We start from the raw sequence: 15,937 nt of genomic DNA on the forward strand, positions 1-15,937 counted from the left end.
ATAACCACCCAAGATCAATGTACCATTTCCTCTTTCCTTCTAAAGGGACCCCTCACTCTTTTCTGCCAGAATTTATTCTACACACAGCAGCTAGGGTAGATTTTAGAAAGGTCGTATTTGGTCATGGCATTGTACTCCTACTTGCTTAGGTGGCTTTCCACAAAGTAGAACTCCTTCACTTAGACCACAGGACTGGCTGAGAGAATCTCTTCATCTTGTTCTCATTCCTCTTTCTCTGTGCCCTACTCCACACCTGGCCCTAATCAACACCCAGCCCCACTCCACAGCCAGCCCCACCCTACACCCAACCCCACTCCACACCCAGCCCAATCCCACACCCAGCCCTATTGCACACCAGCCCAAGCCCATACCCATCCCTACTCCATACCCCAACCCCACACTGGTGTATGCTCCAGCCTCACACCCTGTCCTTTCAATATTTTTAATTGCCCACTGTTTCTATTCTCTATTGCAAGCTATTTGCCCATGCTGTTTTCTGATCTAAAATGCTGCTCTACACTGTTTTTTTAAACTCACATTATCCCCTGGGCCTTGCCTGTGTATCACACTCAAGGGGGCCTTTTCTGGCATCTTAGACTAGTCCTGTTCTGCCGGGACTCTGATCCCCTGTACTTCTTCAGCTGACAGACATGATCCAGAGTGATTAACTAACTGGCTTCCCATGGACCATGCTCCATGAAGTCAGGTCTCCTCTGCCATGACCACTCTATGCCTACTGGGCACAGGGCTTGGCACATAAATGCTCCATACAAACCTTTTGAGTATGAGGATTAATGCTCCCTGGGTGCAGAATGTCAGGGTTGGTGCTAAAGGTATCCACGGGTTTTGCTGAGAGCTTAGGTGGATCCAGAACACAATAATCTGAGTCTCAGAGGAGAGCTCCTCACTTCTAGCCATAGTCACAGTCTGATTTATCAGCTGACAGCGCAATGGACACATATTCCAAGGGACATTCCCTGAGTGTTCTGTCCTTGGGGCTGTGCCTTCATAAGGTGGCTGACTCCCTCCTACTTCTGCTTGTCATAAGTAACCAGGTAATTATAAAGTCTCCATTTCCCACTTACATTTACTTTTGACATTGTGACCCTTGAGCTTGTCTTAACTTATGTGGAAATCGTAAGACAGGAAATAAAGATTGAGATGGTGACAATTAAGAATAATGACTGCGGGGGCTGGGGAAATGGTTCATTTCACAAAATGTTTGCCTTGCAAGTATGAGGACCTGAGTGCCATCTCTGAGGCCCGTGCCAAAGGAGCTGGGCACGGTGGTCGGCACTTGTAATCCCAGCGCTGGGGAGGGAGGCGAAGACAGATAGATCCCTGAATCTTACTGGCCAGCCGGCCTAGATGACTTAGTGTGCTTCAGGACAGCAAGAACCTGTCTCAGATAGCAACAAACAACAGTGGGAGGTTGACCACACCTCTGAAATGACACCCAAGGATGTTTTCTGGTCTCCACACTCACACTTACACACACACACACACACACACACACACACACACACACACAGAGAGAGAGAGAGAGAGAGAGAGAGAGAGACAGAGACAGAGACAGAGAGAGACAGAGACAGAGAGACAGAGAGACAGAGAGATACACACACACACACACACACACACACACACACACACACACAGAGACAGAGACAGAAAGAGACAGACAGATTTCCCACAGGCCACAGGCTGAGGTTCCCGTAAAAATAGAAACAAAGAAACACATCTAAGTTAATAAACTTTCTCAGATCTGTATTCCTGACATAGCTGCCTCAAAGACTGTATAAAGTTAAAACTGTATAAAGTTAAAAAGTTTAAGTTAAAACCCCTAAATTAGGGTTGCTGTAATGACCTGGCAGGTAAAGGCATCTACCTGCTGCCAAGCCCAATGACCCAAGTCCGATTCCCAGACCTACACTGTGGAAGGAAGAAAACCAACTCCCGAAAGTTGCCTTTTGATCTCTATATGTGTACTGTGGAATGGGTGGGCACACACACTCAAGTGTAATAAAAATACTAAAGAGAGCCTAAATTAATAAAACATCAAGCAAAGGCCTTCTGCCGTTAAAATTGTTCAAAATCTGACTTGGTGAGAGTTGACCTTGGTAAGTTTTTTGAACGTAGAAAAATAAAAATGGTGCTTAATTCTACTTTCCAGAAAACTCTTCATTTTTTCTGTCCTTAAAGTAATATGTGCACCTGCTACAAAATGTAGAGCTTGCAGGAAGATGTTTTTATACAATTTATGTAAAAACTATGCTTTTAAAATATGCAGCGGAAAGATAAATACCAAATTTGGGAGAAGGATTACTTAGAGGGAAAAAGAAGGAAGAATTATTCTAAAAGTGAGATCTCAAGATAAATTATTCTTTGTAAATTTCTTGCATGTATAGAATGAAATATGATTTATTGATCTCCCATTTCCCCCTCCAAGTTTCCCTGGTATTCCCCCATCACATCCACCTCTCAACTTCATGTCCCCTTTTTTCTTTTAATAACTCACTAAGTCTAGTTAGTGCGGCCCTTCTGTACATACCCACGTGTGGGCCATCCCTTGATGCATGGGCAACCTACCACCTTGTCCATATCCCCACAGAAGAATGAATCTTCCTTCTCCAGCAACTGCCAACAGCTCCTCAGTTTTGGATGGGACCTGGTGAGCCCCTTCCCAACCCACGCTAGGACTTGGCTGATTTGGTCTTGTGCAGGTCACCACAGCTGCTGTGAGTTTGTGAGAACAGTAGCCACATCATATCCAGCATTCCTCAGGACTCGTCCCGATTCTTGGACTCTTCCATGCTTCCTGCTTCCTCTTCAGCAATGCTGGCTGACTGAGGGGGCTGATAAAGATGTCCCACTGAGAACGGAGCACTCACAGTCACTTGCTCTTGGCACACGAACCAGTTATGATCTCTGTTTGAGCTCTTTAATAAGCAAGAACGGCACAATTTTATACTCCTTGGAGATTAGAAGTAAGCACATTGTTGCTTACCATGCTATTCTATATGGCTACAGCAGGGATATTTTATGGTAAAAATTTAAGGGTATAAAGAAGAGACTAAGTAAGGAATGTCTATTAAAGGAGCACACTGGAAAAACTGAGAGGTAAGTCAGAGTAATCGGTGTTCCTGCAAGCAATCTCAGAAGGCACAGACAGGGGTGGGGCCAAGGACAGACAGACAGACAGAGATGGCGCCTCCTTCCCTCACCTCTGGATCTCAGGCCAGTGACTGTTAGTGCTTCCTTCTGGTGTCTTCTTTTTCTGGCCACATCTCTTTGATAAAACCCTTCAAAATCCCAGCTTTCGCAGTCACTGCTAGTGCTACTGACATGTGAAGGCTAGTCCTGCCCTCGCTCTTGGTCACCACCCCTTTAGTTGTTGAAGAGCTTCTGGAATCTCTGTCCTCCCTCTCATAGATGACTCTGCTAGTTAGTAGTTAGCTTCAGCGAATCAACCTGATAACAGCCCAGAGTCATCTGTGGGAGACTCAACCGGGGACTTCCCAGATCAGATTGGCTTGTGGCCCGTATCGATGAGAGATTGTCTGGATTGGCGACTGATGTGGGTGGGACGAGCCCACTGTGGGCAGAAACATCCCTAGACCTGGGATGTCTAAGAAAGCTAAGCAAAACCTGAGCCCATAAACAGCATTCCTTCATGGTTTCTGTTTGAGTTCCTGCCCCAGCTTTCCTCAGTGATGAGCCGGGACCTGGAAGTGTAAATCAAATACCTTTATTCACCTAACATGCTTTTGGTCAGAGGATTTTATCACAGTAGCAGACAGGAGACTAGGGTAAGGACCTTGCTTTTGTGTTGACCTTGGCTCCTAGTTTGTGTTTCCTCGGATGCTCATCTCTCGCCCGAGCGTTTGCAGAGGCCTCCTGACGGTCCTTCTCCACTGTCGTCCTTTCTATCTTTCCTAACAGTCGGGGCTCGCCTTCCATCAATCATGTCCCTCTATCATGTGATACAGTGTCTAGAAAGGCCAGTGATGTGAGTGATAAAAATAATTTACCCAGTATGTGAAAAGATAGTGAGTGAGAACTTATTGGAATATACTGGTAGAAGGCAGTGTGTGAGTTCCTGGGGGTGGGGGGTGGAGGCACATATTGCCCAAAGGGAGAAGATTTCTTCTATAGCAGCTCAGGGAGGGGTGATTATCTGCTCTTATTTCATAGGCCATTTGTGAACCGTCTATATCTGCTTAGATAGGTGGGCATCTCACTAGCTTGTTAAGCAGTACAGTGTAAAGTGAATGTTGTCTTTCTTTTTGTTTGTTTGTTTGTTTTTGTTTTTTTTTAAGATTTATTTATTATGTACACAGAAGAGGGCACCAGATCTCATTACAGATGGTTGTGAGCCACCATGTGGGTGCTGGGAATTGAACTCAGGACCTCTGGAAGAGCAGTCGGTGCTCTTAACCTCTGAGCCATCTCTCCAGCACTACAAATGTTGTCTTTCTTAAGACTGGCCCTTTCTGTAGTATACCATGGGTATTTTAGGATTAGGCTCCAAACATTTAAGACACCATATGTCACTGGGACCAGGTTCCAAGTAGTTATGTCCTGGATGCTAAAATGTAGGAATTTTGTTTTTACTTTTGGTCTTTCGTCTTTAGATGTTCTCTGCTCAGAGCCCTGTACTGACTACCCAGCTTGCTCAGAGAAAATGCTAGGCTCCCCTCTTTGTCTCTGAAGCCCTATAACATGGCTCCCACCACCCACTCCATTCCCGCACTCCTCATCAAACAGGGTGCCACAGTTCTCTTGGAACTTGTTGCTTCCTCTGTCGAGGACATTCTTTGTTTGTTTGTTTGTTTGTTTGTTTTTTCAAGACAGGGTTTCTCTGTGTAGTTTTGGTGCCTGTCCTGGTTCTCACTCTGTAGCCCAGGCTGACCTCAAACTCTGAGGTCTGCCTGGCTCTGCCTCCAGAGTGCTGGGATTAAAGGTGTGAGCCACCACCGCCCGGCTTGTTGAGGACATTTTTTACTCTTGATGTCTACCTGGCATTTTCTCCTGTGGGTGTCTGCTAGTCTACTCCTCTTTCACGAGGCTTCCCTGGGCACTTTATTTAGACTCTCCTCTCTACACTCACAGGACATTTTAGCTGTTCTGCTCTATGTGTTTTCCCTGGCGCATACCACTGTCTCATGCATCATTTAAATTTCTTTCTTTCTTTCTTTCTTTCTTTCTTTCTTTCTTTCTTTCTTTCTTTCTTTCTTTCTTTCTTTCCTTCTTTCCTTCTTCTTCTTCTTCTTCTTCTTCTTTTTTTTTTTTTTTTTTTTTTTTTAGCTCATGGCTATCTCCTTCTACTGGAGAGTATTTTCCACAAGGGCAAGGATTTCTGTCTTTTCTATTTATTTCTATAAAGCTGTGCCTGTGCAGAAAAGATGTCATCCACTACTTGTGGGATGCCTGGAAGTGTCTTGTGAAAGAATGAAAAGTGGTGCTGGTTACCGGCGGAAAGGTCACGGTCACAACAGAACCCAGTGTCAGTATTCAGAGCTTTATTAGGAGGAAACGGGGGAGGAGAGGAGAGCCAGGCCTGGAGAGGAAAGAGAGAGAAAGATGGTGGGATGGGGGAGAGGGAGCAGGGCAGAGCAGAGAGAGAGGGTGGGGTCTGCATCTGGCTTTTAAGGGCTCCCACTACGGAGCTACACCATGCATGTGCTGATTGTGTGACCATGGTAGTCACCAGTGCACACTGATGACGTAAGATGCAAGACCTTTTGCTTAACTCCTGAACTGCACATGTGCGGTCACACAGCTGGAATAAGGGCAGAATTCTAACATTCCAGACCTTTTACTTATTATAAAAAAGTGAGTGAATAGGAATAGGGGCGTCGTTTCTCCTGGAAAAACTGCTTTCAGCTGACTTGGTGGGCATCGGTTGGCTCTTAGGGCGGTAGGGAAGGGGGGCTTTTGAGGTAGACAGGCATCCTGGGATGGTGGGCTGTCCTGCTGCCTTGGAGCTGTCCATCCTTTCTGGCTCGAAACCCTTTGGCTGACAAGATACTGGTGAGACAGAAAAGGCTTAGAGAAAAAGGAATCATTACTGTTTTTATTTTTTATTTTTGGAGTGTTCCCAGACCAGGAGAGTTTGTGTTTGGCATTCATCTGAAGTAGATCCAACCTGTCCAGGTGGATTTAAGCTGGTTTCTGGAGCTTGGGAAAAATTTTGAACATGTTGAGAAGCAGCCATGAGAAAATTAGTGACCATTGTAGTGTTCAGTACTCTGCTTAATTTTTACCTGAGATAAGCTTTATTAGAGGTAGATTATTTAAGGCACCTGTTTCCTTCACTAGTTTAGCTCCAGGAGACACAGGTGATCAATTGTTGAGAGCATTTAACAGTAATAGATGGTTATATTAAAGTCTGTTTTTGTAGAACCCAGACACTTTTGGGTCTGGGGGTGTCAATACCTTTTAGCTGTTATAGTTTCTTACTTGATGATCCCTGGACTCCAGTTCTGTGTTGGTCCAAAGCAGCCATTAGCTGAGCAGTTAATTGGAAGAGGGAACTGGGAAGAGAAAAGCTTGTGGGGTGAGAACTCATTCTTTTGGAATTAGGGACAAGGCAGAGAGCAGGGCCCTGTCTGTGTCCCTATGCATGAGGAGGAGAAGCACTGCTGACAGGTCTGGAGTGAGGCACATGGAGGGAGCAATGAAATGAAAGCTCCTACCTTAGCTGCAAAATCTTTTCCCATTAAATAACCCTGAAAGTACAATTAAGTCTGGTGAGGTGGGTAAGGCTGTCCTCCCTACCCCGACAAGAGGGAAACGAGGAGAGGTGAGTCCCCAAAACTCCCAGGACTGGGTGAGTGGCTCTGATGTCCAAAAGGAAAGAAATGGATTGCTTCCATGCTGCGTTCTGGGTTCCCTGCAAGCAAGCCTGTGGCTAAGCCTCGGTCTGCTGGAGGTCTCAGCTTGATGCTCCTATGCCCCTTGGTGCCTGGGTGCAGTCAGCTGACCAGTTGTCTTTCTAGGTGGCACTTTGAACAAGGCTCAATTGATGGCCTGGCAGGGCACGCACTAGCCCGGCAGTGTGTGCCAGCACTTGGCAATTCTGTTCTTGGGCTTTTTTCATCTCTCCCCTGGTACACCTTAAGCGTCACAGCTGAAACTTTCGCCTGTGGGGTCAGGAGCCTTGCTCTCCAGATGCTTAAGTTTTAGCCCTTATGTCAGAGAGGTCTGGGAGACAAGAGATGGCTTTTGTTCCATGTCTTGAATTTTTTTTCCCTGATGTCTGTTGGCTTGAGGACAGCTTTAGGAAGACCCGCCAGGAGGCAGGGTGTAAACTGATCTCTGGCTAAAGAGCCATCCTGATTACTGTGATCTCCATGTGGGTCCTGATGGTAAACTTGTTTGCATGGATCCTAGCCTGCTTTCAGACCCGTCTGTGCTTCTCACTGCAGCTTGAGAATGAGTGGGAGGAGTTAAGGTGAGTTAAGGTGAGAGCCAGGGTTGGGCAGAAGTGGCCCATCTGATACTGTAGAGCCTGCCCAGTACGAGAGGGCAGAGAGTGGAGCGTGGAGCACAGAGTGAAGAACAGATAAGATAAGGTTCTTTGAAGTCAGAGATTCCTTAGGTTTAGGAATGCACGTGGTCAGGAGAAAGAGAGAGTCAGAAAGGGAGAGGGGCTTTAGAGCTTGGGTAAAAGCGTGGGGATAAGGAAACTCTTTTCATTTGCCTGTTTGCTGGCAGAAGTTAGATAATTCCCATGAAATATTGGGGTTCAAGCAGCCAAATTTAATGGTATCTGGGGATATTTAGGAAGTCCCTATGTCCCATGGCTGCAGCGCAGAGAGAGAAAAATAAAAAATTAAAATAAAGAAACGGGATCAGACTCCAAGAATCAGCACAGGTTACTCCCCGCTTCGTCAAGAGAGGAGTAAGGGCTGGGAGCATACGCAGCACAAGGACCCCCGGGGGTCCAACAGAATTGACCTCTTTGTCAAGAGAGAGAATGAGTTGGTTACTGTGCAGCCCGAGGACCCCCCGGGGGTCTGGTGTAAGAAATATAGCTCAGGCTGCAGTTGTGGGAAACGGCGGGGGTCGGAAAGGGGAAAAACTCACCAATCTGGTTGGCGGGTGTGGTGTGTGGGTGTGGGTCTGGTGGCTGGGCAAATGAAAAAGTGGAGTGGGCAGTTGCAGGCAGTACACGGCACCAATAAAAGAGTGATAAGCGGCACTGGTTATGGTGCTGGTTACTGGCAGAAATACCCAGTATCAGTATTCAGAGCTTTATTAGGAGGAAAGGGGGGAGGAGAGGAGAGAGGAAAGTCAGGCCTAGAGAGGAAAGAGAGAGAAAGATGGTGGGGTCAGGGGAGAGGGAGCAGAGCAGAGCAGAGAGAGAGGGTGGGGTCTGCATCAGGCTTTTAAGGGCCCCCGGTATGGAGCTACACCATGCATGCACTGATTGTGTGACCATGGTAGTCGCCAGCTCACACTGATGATGTAAGACGCAAGACCTTTTGCTTAACTCCTGGACTATACATGTGTGGTCACACAGCCAGAGTAAAGGCAGAATTCTAACATCTTGGGCTAGCACAAGGTTACTCACAGTTCTCCTATCCTGTTCTTGTCCCCACTGAGACAACTTTTAGTTCAATGCCTTTCAACACGTTTTTTCTGCCTGCTCTAGTCCTTTGGTATCTGACACAGGCTAATTTTTTAGAGTGAGAGTTTGTTGCTTATGGTTTTGAAGGCTGGGATATTCAAGGTAAGGTTCCAGAAGGTTTGGTGTCTGAAAGGGCTGTTCTCTGCTTCAAGAGGTACTGAAGAGAACAAATCCATTCCACCAAGCCTTTCTGTATGGTTGCTAATCCCTTTGAGACACTGGTAATCCTTACTGTCATGCTGTTAGTAGCAGACACAAATGTCAGTTGACAAACTCAAGTGTGCCAGAAATGTGACTCTGTTGTTCCTCGAATCTAATGTCTAGTTTTAGTCTTAATTTGCTCAGATGACAGACTCTTCAGCAGTGTTGGAAATCCCTGTTCCTCCTTTGTTCTAAGGGAGTTAAAGAGTCTGGAGGAGTAATGAAGAGTTCCTGGCGTCACCAGCTCACACCAACACCCACGGTGATCTACATGGTGATGGGTTTGAGCATCAGTTAGGCGAGGTACTACAGAGGGGTTCTGGGGCCCCTCCACATGGCTTCTTCGGGTCTGCAGGGGCTCCATGACTTCTCTGCCTCTCTTGGTGATGAGCTGTTGATTGTCCCAGGCTGTGACACGGCATAGCAGCTCTCTAGGCGATCTGAGACTCCATTTACCCAGGTGCTGTTCTTAAGTGGGCTCTGTCTTTCTGGGGCTCTGCTTAGCTCTGGGTTCCCACAATTCTATCTGAGAATCCTGCTATCTCTTTTGGGCTCAATTTTTGGGTAAAGAGCATGGATTCTCTCTCTGAGATTCACTGACATCATTGTAAACTACTTGTCCTTCATCTCCTGATTTTTCCCTAGGCTGGGGATTCTTTTCTAATTTATTCAGGAGGGCCAGTCTTATTCTTTCTTCCTGCCCAAGCTGTGAATGTCTTCCCTTTCTCTATGGGTCTGAGTTTCTGAAACTTATGACTAGAAAGAGAGACCCTCTCCTTTCTACATTTGACAGTCATCAAATTTTGTCTTCAGGAGTGGAGAACAATAACCTTCTTTTTCTTGTTTTGACAGGTTCTCATTATGTACCCCTGGCTGGTCTAGAACTCAGTTTATAGACCAGTATTGCCTTAAACCCACAGAGACCCACCTGTCTCTGCCTCCCAAGTGCCGCCATGGCTGACTTTAACCTTGCTCTTTTACCGGGAAGGAAGATCAGGAGCTTGGGAGAATGGTTTGGGTGAAGCAAACAGTGATGTACTTAATAACACGCTTGCAGTATTTGATGAATCTGGTGTTGATAATGATGACACAGTAATGATATCATTAACATCTGTTGAGTACATAGTGTGTGCCAGGTCTGATCCCAAGTGCCCTCTTTTCCTGACATCTCCATCAATTGTCCCAGTAACTGTGCATTTTGTATTAGTCTCAAGAATCCCCCAGAACTGTTGAAATCTAGAAGCGTGAAGGGACTGATGGCTCCCACCATACGCAAATGATGGGGCTGGACTTCATGCACTAACCTACTCCATTCAATGTCTGTGCTCAACCAACACACCTCTCAGACTTGTGGTAATATCCCTCAGGCCATGGACACAGGGAGTCATTCTATTTCTCTATCATACTTCAAAAGCGTCCCCTTCCTCACCTGCACAGGTGAGCTGCCATGGTGTGCCCAGCATCAGCCTCAGAGCCTGGTCACTCTCTGTGTTTCTGTTCTGTCCTCTCACCGCCCCCGCCTGGCCCTGCACACACTTCCAAACGCTCTTTGTCTCCTGCTCTTGGCTAAGCCTTAAAAATAACATTCGTTCAGCCGAGAGCTCAGCCCACAAAAGGGAAGAAGGAGCAAGAGCAAAGAGCAGGCAGAGTGCTCTTTGGGTAGACTGGGCACACGGGCTCTGCAAAAAGGGGAAGAGACCTGAGATCCTACAGTCTGCGTCCTTGAGGGTGTCCAGGCTGCCCTTCCTGGCCACTGTGATTATACTGAGGCTAGGCCTTCCAGGCTCTTCTTCAAGTAGGCAGAGCATCTTCTATTAAGTAAAGCGCCCATGACTTCAGAAATCTCCCCAGTCCTGAAGTATCTGTTGCTAGAGGGGTGCTGTGCCTTTGGATTAACATGCTGAAGATACCACATGAATACAGTTTCAAAATTCAGGTGTCAGACATTCCCACGACAGCACAGTAGGGCTGAATGAGCCAGTTTAGCGTGGCAGGCTTCCGGAGGACTGTGGTGGGTGGTGGTGGGAGGAAGAGAAGGGGAGTTGTAAGGTGGTGCAGGGCTTTGGTACGGTGGATGTGAGGACTCATGGCTTCTCTGCAGGTGAGGACTCCATCAGCACACTGGGCATGATCCTTGGAGTGGGACTGTCCCTGCTGCTTGTGTCCATCCTCGGCTACAGCTTAGCCAAGTGGTACCAGCGCGGGTACTGCTGGGACGGTGAGTGAGCCCCATGCCAACCAGCCCCAAACTCTGCTCTGTCCTTCCTCATCAGTAGAGCTGGCAAGGCTGGGCGGGGTGGCAAGCCTTTCAGCCCAGCGGGATGCAAAAACATTTCCTCTGGTGGTTGCAGTGGTTGAAGATTTGAGTGGATGGCTGAGCAGTTGAAGCGCACACAGGGGTGGGGATAGGGGTAGGGGTGGGATGGGGTGTGGGGGGTGTGGGGTGTGATCAGATGGGGAGGTGGGGCGGGGTTCAGATGGGGAGGTGGGGCCTTTATTGAGGAAATAGAGGCTCCTCCCACTCGAAGAAGCAGCCAGCTTCTATTTTTTTTTTGAACTCCCCAAGACCAAGAGCAGTGCCTGGCAGGCCAGGGCGGCAGGCTGGCTTCTTAGGTGTCAGTCTGTCTGTGGGTCTACTCGTGTCTCCTGCACACACCCCCAAACCCTTGATGTGTCTTCCGGAATTTACTGTGGTCTTTTCAACTGGGGAAGCATGCTGGGACACTGACAGAGGAAACCTCCCAGGGGTGCATTTACAAGGATCTATTGGGCATCTACCGTGTACCAATGTACTTTTCCTCGGCGTGTGTTTTCAAAATTCCACACAATGAAAAAGTTATTATATTTTTTGCCCTGTTTTTATACATGGCCTTGATATGGATACAAGGCTGACCTCAAACTCTCCATCTCTCTGCCTCAGCCTAGTGAGTTCTGGGAATATAGCCAAGCATCATCATGTTCAGCTACAGCCTACGGTTTTGTTTTTTTTGTTTTTGTTTTTTTGTTTTTTTTGAGACAGCCTCTAGCCCAGGCTGGCCTTGAATTATCTATGCAGCTAAGGAGACCTTGAACTTCTGATCTTCTTGCCTCCACCTCTCAAGTGCTAGGATTACAGCTGCACACTACCACGCCTAGTTTATGCTGTGTTTGGGAAGGAACCCAGGGCTTCGCACATGCTAGATAAGTACTCTACCAACTGAGTGGCGTCTTCATCCCTCAGCTTCCATTATTGAAGTAGACGGGTATGCGGTAAAAATCATAGGGTTGGAACATAAAGCTGGAGTGAAGCCTAGGTCTGGTTCTTTGCGGGGGCGGGGGGGGGGGGATGATCAGGGCTCCTGTTAGAAGGACCCTGAAGGGTCTTGAGAACCCCACACCACAGCCCAAGGCCAGCCTGTTTACACTATGGGCAGGCGAGGGAAGCACCACATGTTCCCAGAGAGATGATAGTCACCTCCCCTGGAGATCTTCACTCTTGTTTCTGGTTGTCTTCCCAGGGCCTAATTTTGTCTTCAACTTATACCAGATCCGGTGAGTAGATCCAAGACAGATCTGGGTGGGCTGGCATTGGGGGCTGAATATAATGAAAAAGGAATCAGAGACAGAAATGGAACTTATTTGCTTCCCTTTCCTGGCTTTCTCCATGCTTCCTAAGCAAACCAGAAATACTCCATTTAAGGAAGTTCTCAGGGTAAAACATGCCTATAAAGGGCACCATGGGAGGCTCTGATGACAGCAGTCATCTTAGTATTCACTCTCAGGCAGAGAACATGTCACCCAGGCATCCATCCATCTACCCACTCCTCCACTCATGTACAAACTTGTCTACTCATTCATCCATCCATCCATCCCATAACACCCACCAATCATCTATCCATCCATCAACCCACCCACCCACCCACTTATTCATCAATCTACCCATCCACCCATCCCACTACTCACCAACTCGTCTATGCACCACCCACCTGCTCTACTCATCTACCCATTAACCCTCATTACTCATCCATGAGTCCATACATTCATCCATGTACTCATCCATTCATAGATGCACATACACATTCATGCACTCATCCACGCATGCATGTATCATCCTTCTATTCACCTGTGCACTATTCATCTATCCATGCATCCATCCACTCACTTACCTGTCCACCTATTCATTATTTTTTAAGAAAAGTTTTATTATAGCCAGTTTATGGTATTTATTTCTAAGAACACAAAGATGGCTTGGCATATTCTCTGTCCCTAAGTGTCTCACTGTCAATGCTGGAGACAAGTCTGATTGCAAATAGTACAACCTTGGGCACAGTGTAGGATTCAAAAAAGAAGAGCAATCAAAGAAAGTCATGCATTTGAGGAACAGAAGTCAGGGAGACCTCTCGGGGTACATCGTCTCACTATTTCCTGCCACTGGGCAGACCTGCTTCTCCTCTGGCCCTGAGAGATGAGATGAATCTTCTTCTGGAAGATAAGTCAGTGAGTCAGTGATCTAGAGATTGTCCCTATTTCTAGGAACCACTTTGTAGGTTCTAGTTTAGGGAGACAGGCCCCAGGGAGAGGCTGGATTCTCAGTTTCAACGGCTTTTTTGGAAATCTGTCTCAGGAACCTGAAAGACTTGGAAGTGGGGCCACCCTTCACCATCAGTGGCCACATGAGCAGTCCTGATGCCGGCTACATGAAGTTCTCCAATGAAAGAGTCTGATGGAGATGCATCTAGCCTCTGGAGGTCAGGAGAGGTGAGTAGGAAAACTCCTGAGTGGGTCTGATGTCTGAGTAAGGTCTTATGAGGGCCCAGGTTGTCAAGCCTAGCACCAAGGATCACTCACAACACAAATACATTACTCAATCCTTCTGCTCTTTCTTGGGAGAGTCAGGCAAGATTGATGGCATAGCAAAGCCCTTCCCAAGCCATTTTCTCTTTTTAGCATCTCTTTATACAGGGAAAAGGCTCCTGGGTCATCATGAGCTCCTTCAGCCTTCCTGGACCCTGAAAGCCTGGCCTGGCCCTGAGTATGGAGAATGAGGAGCCTTCTCTGGGTCCTCTTCCAGCTCTCATAGAGTCGGACCTCTGTGAATGGGCCTGACCAGCCTTAGCAGTTTTCTTATGGGACTCAGAGAAGCAACCATTCCCTGGGGTTAGAAATGTATTCCAGGAGAGAAAGTCTCAGGAAGCATAGCCAGGCCAGCCCGCCTTCTCCTGTCTCAGACAGCCCAGAGTGGAAAGGGCCCCAGACTCCACAGGGTAGGTTGTCGTGTGGAATCTCCTGCCATTTCATTTTATAAAGTTGATAGCAGGGGCTGGAGAACCAGTCATCTTCATCTGGGAGTTACGTGGTTAGAGTGGTGATTTCAGACATGGTTTTTAACCTTTCCACCAGTGGCCAGCTTCCTTGAGGGCTGAACTTGGGTCTTTACCTTGTCCTTTCCACCTCCGTGTTTGGTTTGGCCATTTTCCACCCTTCCCCATGGGTGCTGGCGCCCTCTGACCAGTTCTCCATTTAGTGACAGGCCTCAGTGCCCACCATATATGACCACAACAATTAGAAACCATGTCCCTGTTTAAGCTCCTGAACTGGGGCGAGCACGGGGCACAGGGTGGGTTCTATCCCCTAGTCTCTACTGTCCCATGCAAGGCCCTCCCCATGTGGCAGAAAGCAGCTGGAGGCGTGGAGCAGTGGGGGAGCCCCTGGTGGAGCAGTGGGGAGCCCCTGGCTGAGGCTGAACAAAGCAGCTAAGGACAAGGACTGTAGAGGACATTACCTCCCTCTACCTCATCACTTCTTCCTCTGCATGTGACCTACTGGATGGAGGCGGAGCTGGTACTAAGAGATGTAGCTCAGTGGGTATTTGGTATAAAGTGGTTCCATCCAGAGAGGCTGAATTCCTGGATCAACTATGGCTGAAGGAAGGCATAAGAGGCCTGGGCTGTTCAAGCCAGCCACTGCATCAACCAGCCCCAAGCTCAAGGCTGAAGGATGCTGAGGCCAGAGCAGAGACAGAAAGGGGGGGGGGGGTGGCTGTTATTTGCTCTCCTTATCCTCACTGTTGCTGAGGCCCCTGTGCTTTTTTGTGTTTTTGTTTTTCTTCTCTCTCACTGGCCTACAGCAGGCTGCAAAGGAAGGAATGAGCCAGACCTAGCAGGTTCTTCCTGCTTCCTGCCAGGGCTGGGGGCCCTTTTATTCCCAGCTCAGATAGGCTTGAACACCAAAGTCTATGGAGAGAGACCCTTCGTGGCTTTGGACCCTCTCCCTTCCTCACAGAACTCCTGTGAGAGATGCCTTTGGCTTTCTTCTTCCTTGGGTGCCAGCCAGCTCTGCAGGCTGGACCCCGCTTTTGAACTCACAGGTTATGCAGCCCCAATAACACTTTCAACTCTGCCATGGTCAGCATGGTCCGTGGGGTCTATCAGGTCCCTTGGAAGTGCCTGGGACTCAGCAAACCTTTTGGGAACTTGAAAGGAGGGTGAGACTGGAGCCCCAGGTAGTCCTGGGCCAGGCTGGTGGCTTCAGGTGAGGACAAGGACATCTGCTGAGGACTGGGAGAACAGTGGGTATTTCCCATGTCCAGAAGCAGAAGCGAGAGAGAATTGCTTCCTCTTTCTGAGCCCACTGACGTGCTCTGTGTTCCCTTTATGCACCCCCCCACTTGTTTTCCTTACTTCCGCTGGCCCATGGTATAGCAGTTTTCTTTGCCCTGGACGGTGGCTCCACCCTAGGAGTCCTCTGTTGAAGGCTGTGAAGGGGCAGATTCTAGCTTTCTCAGAAATGGACTAGACACCAAGCAACAGGTCTGTGAGGCTGGACACTGATTGGACACTCAGATCCTTCCCCATGCCAGGGCCTCCCCAGTCCTCCTCCCTGCTCCCTTTTCCTTCTTGACCCCACTGGAGAGCCTGCTGTGCTGAGGGCTACAGACTGCAGTCTCTCTGATGCCCTGCTCCTCTTTAGTGTCCTTCCTAGGGCTGTGCTCAGCCTAGAACGTCCTCTTCTCCTGCACCCCAACCCTCCAGACTTTGTGGACCTCAACTCTCGTCTTTCCTGAGACTCACCTCAGGACTCAAAACTAGACACCATTCATTTGGGGTTCTATTGTAGATGGCCAGG

General features: G+C 48.0%; 1 protein-coding gene across 1 annotated transcript in view; it reads left to right on the plus strand.

The window, feature by feature from the left end:
- Window positions 1-13,562, plus strand: part of Smim35 (small integral membrane protein 35) — a 28,018-nt gene extending 14,456 nt beyond the window's left edge. The window contains exons 2-4 of the mRNA XM_059269025.1: window positions 10,935-11,051; window positions 12,331-12,364; window positions 13,437-13,562. Of these exons, the coding sequence (XP_059125008.1) occupies window positions 10,935-11,051; window positions 12,331-12,364; window positions 13,437-13,536 (251 nt within the window). The 3' untranslated portion in view covers window positions 13,537-13,562. The remainder of the gene's footprint in view (window positions 1-10,934; window positions 11,052-12,330; window positions 12,365-13,436) is intronic.
- The last annotated feature ends 2,375 nt before the right edge of the window (window positions 13,563-15,937 follow it).

Source organism: Peromyscus eremicus, chromosome 7 (genome assembly GCF_949786415.1).
Source record: "Peromyscus eremicus chromosome 7, PerEre_H2_v1, whole genome shotgun sequence".
Taxonomy (NCBI): Eukaryota; Metazoa; Chordata; class Mammalia; order Rodentia; family Cricetidae; genus Peromyscus; species Peromyscus eremicus.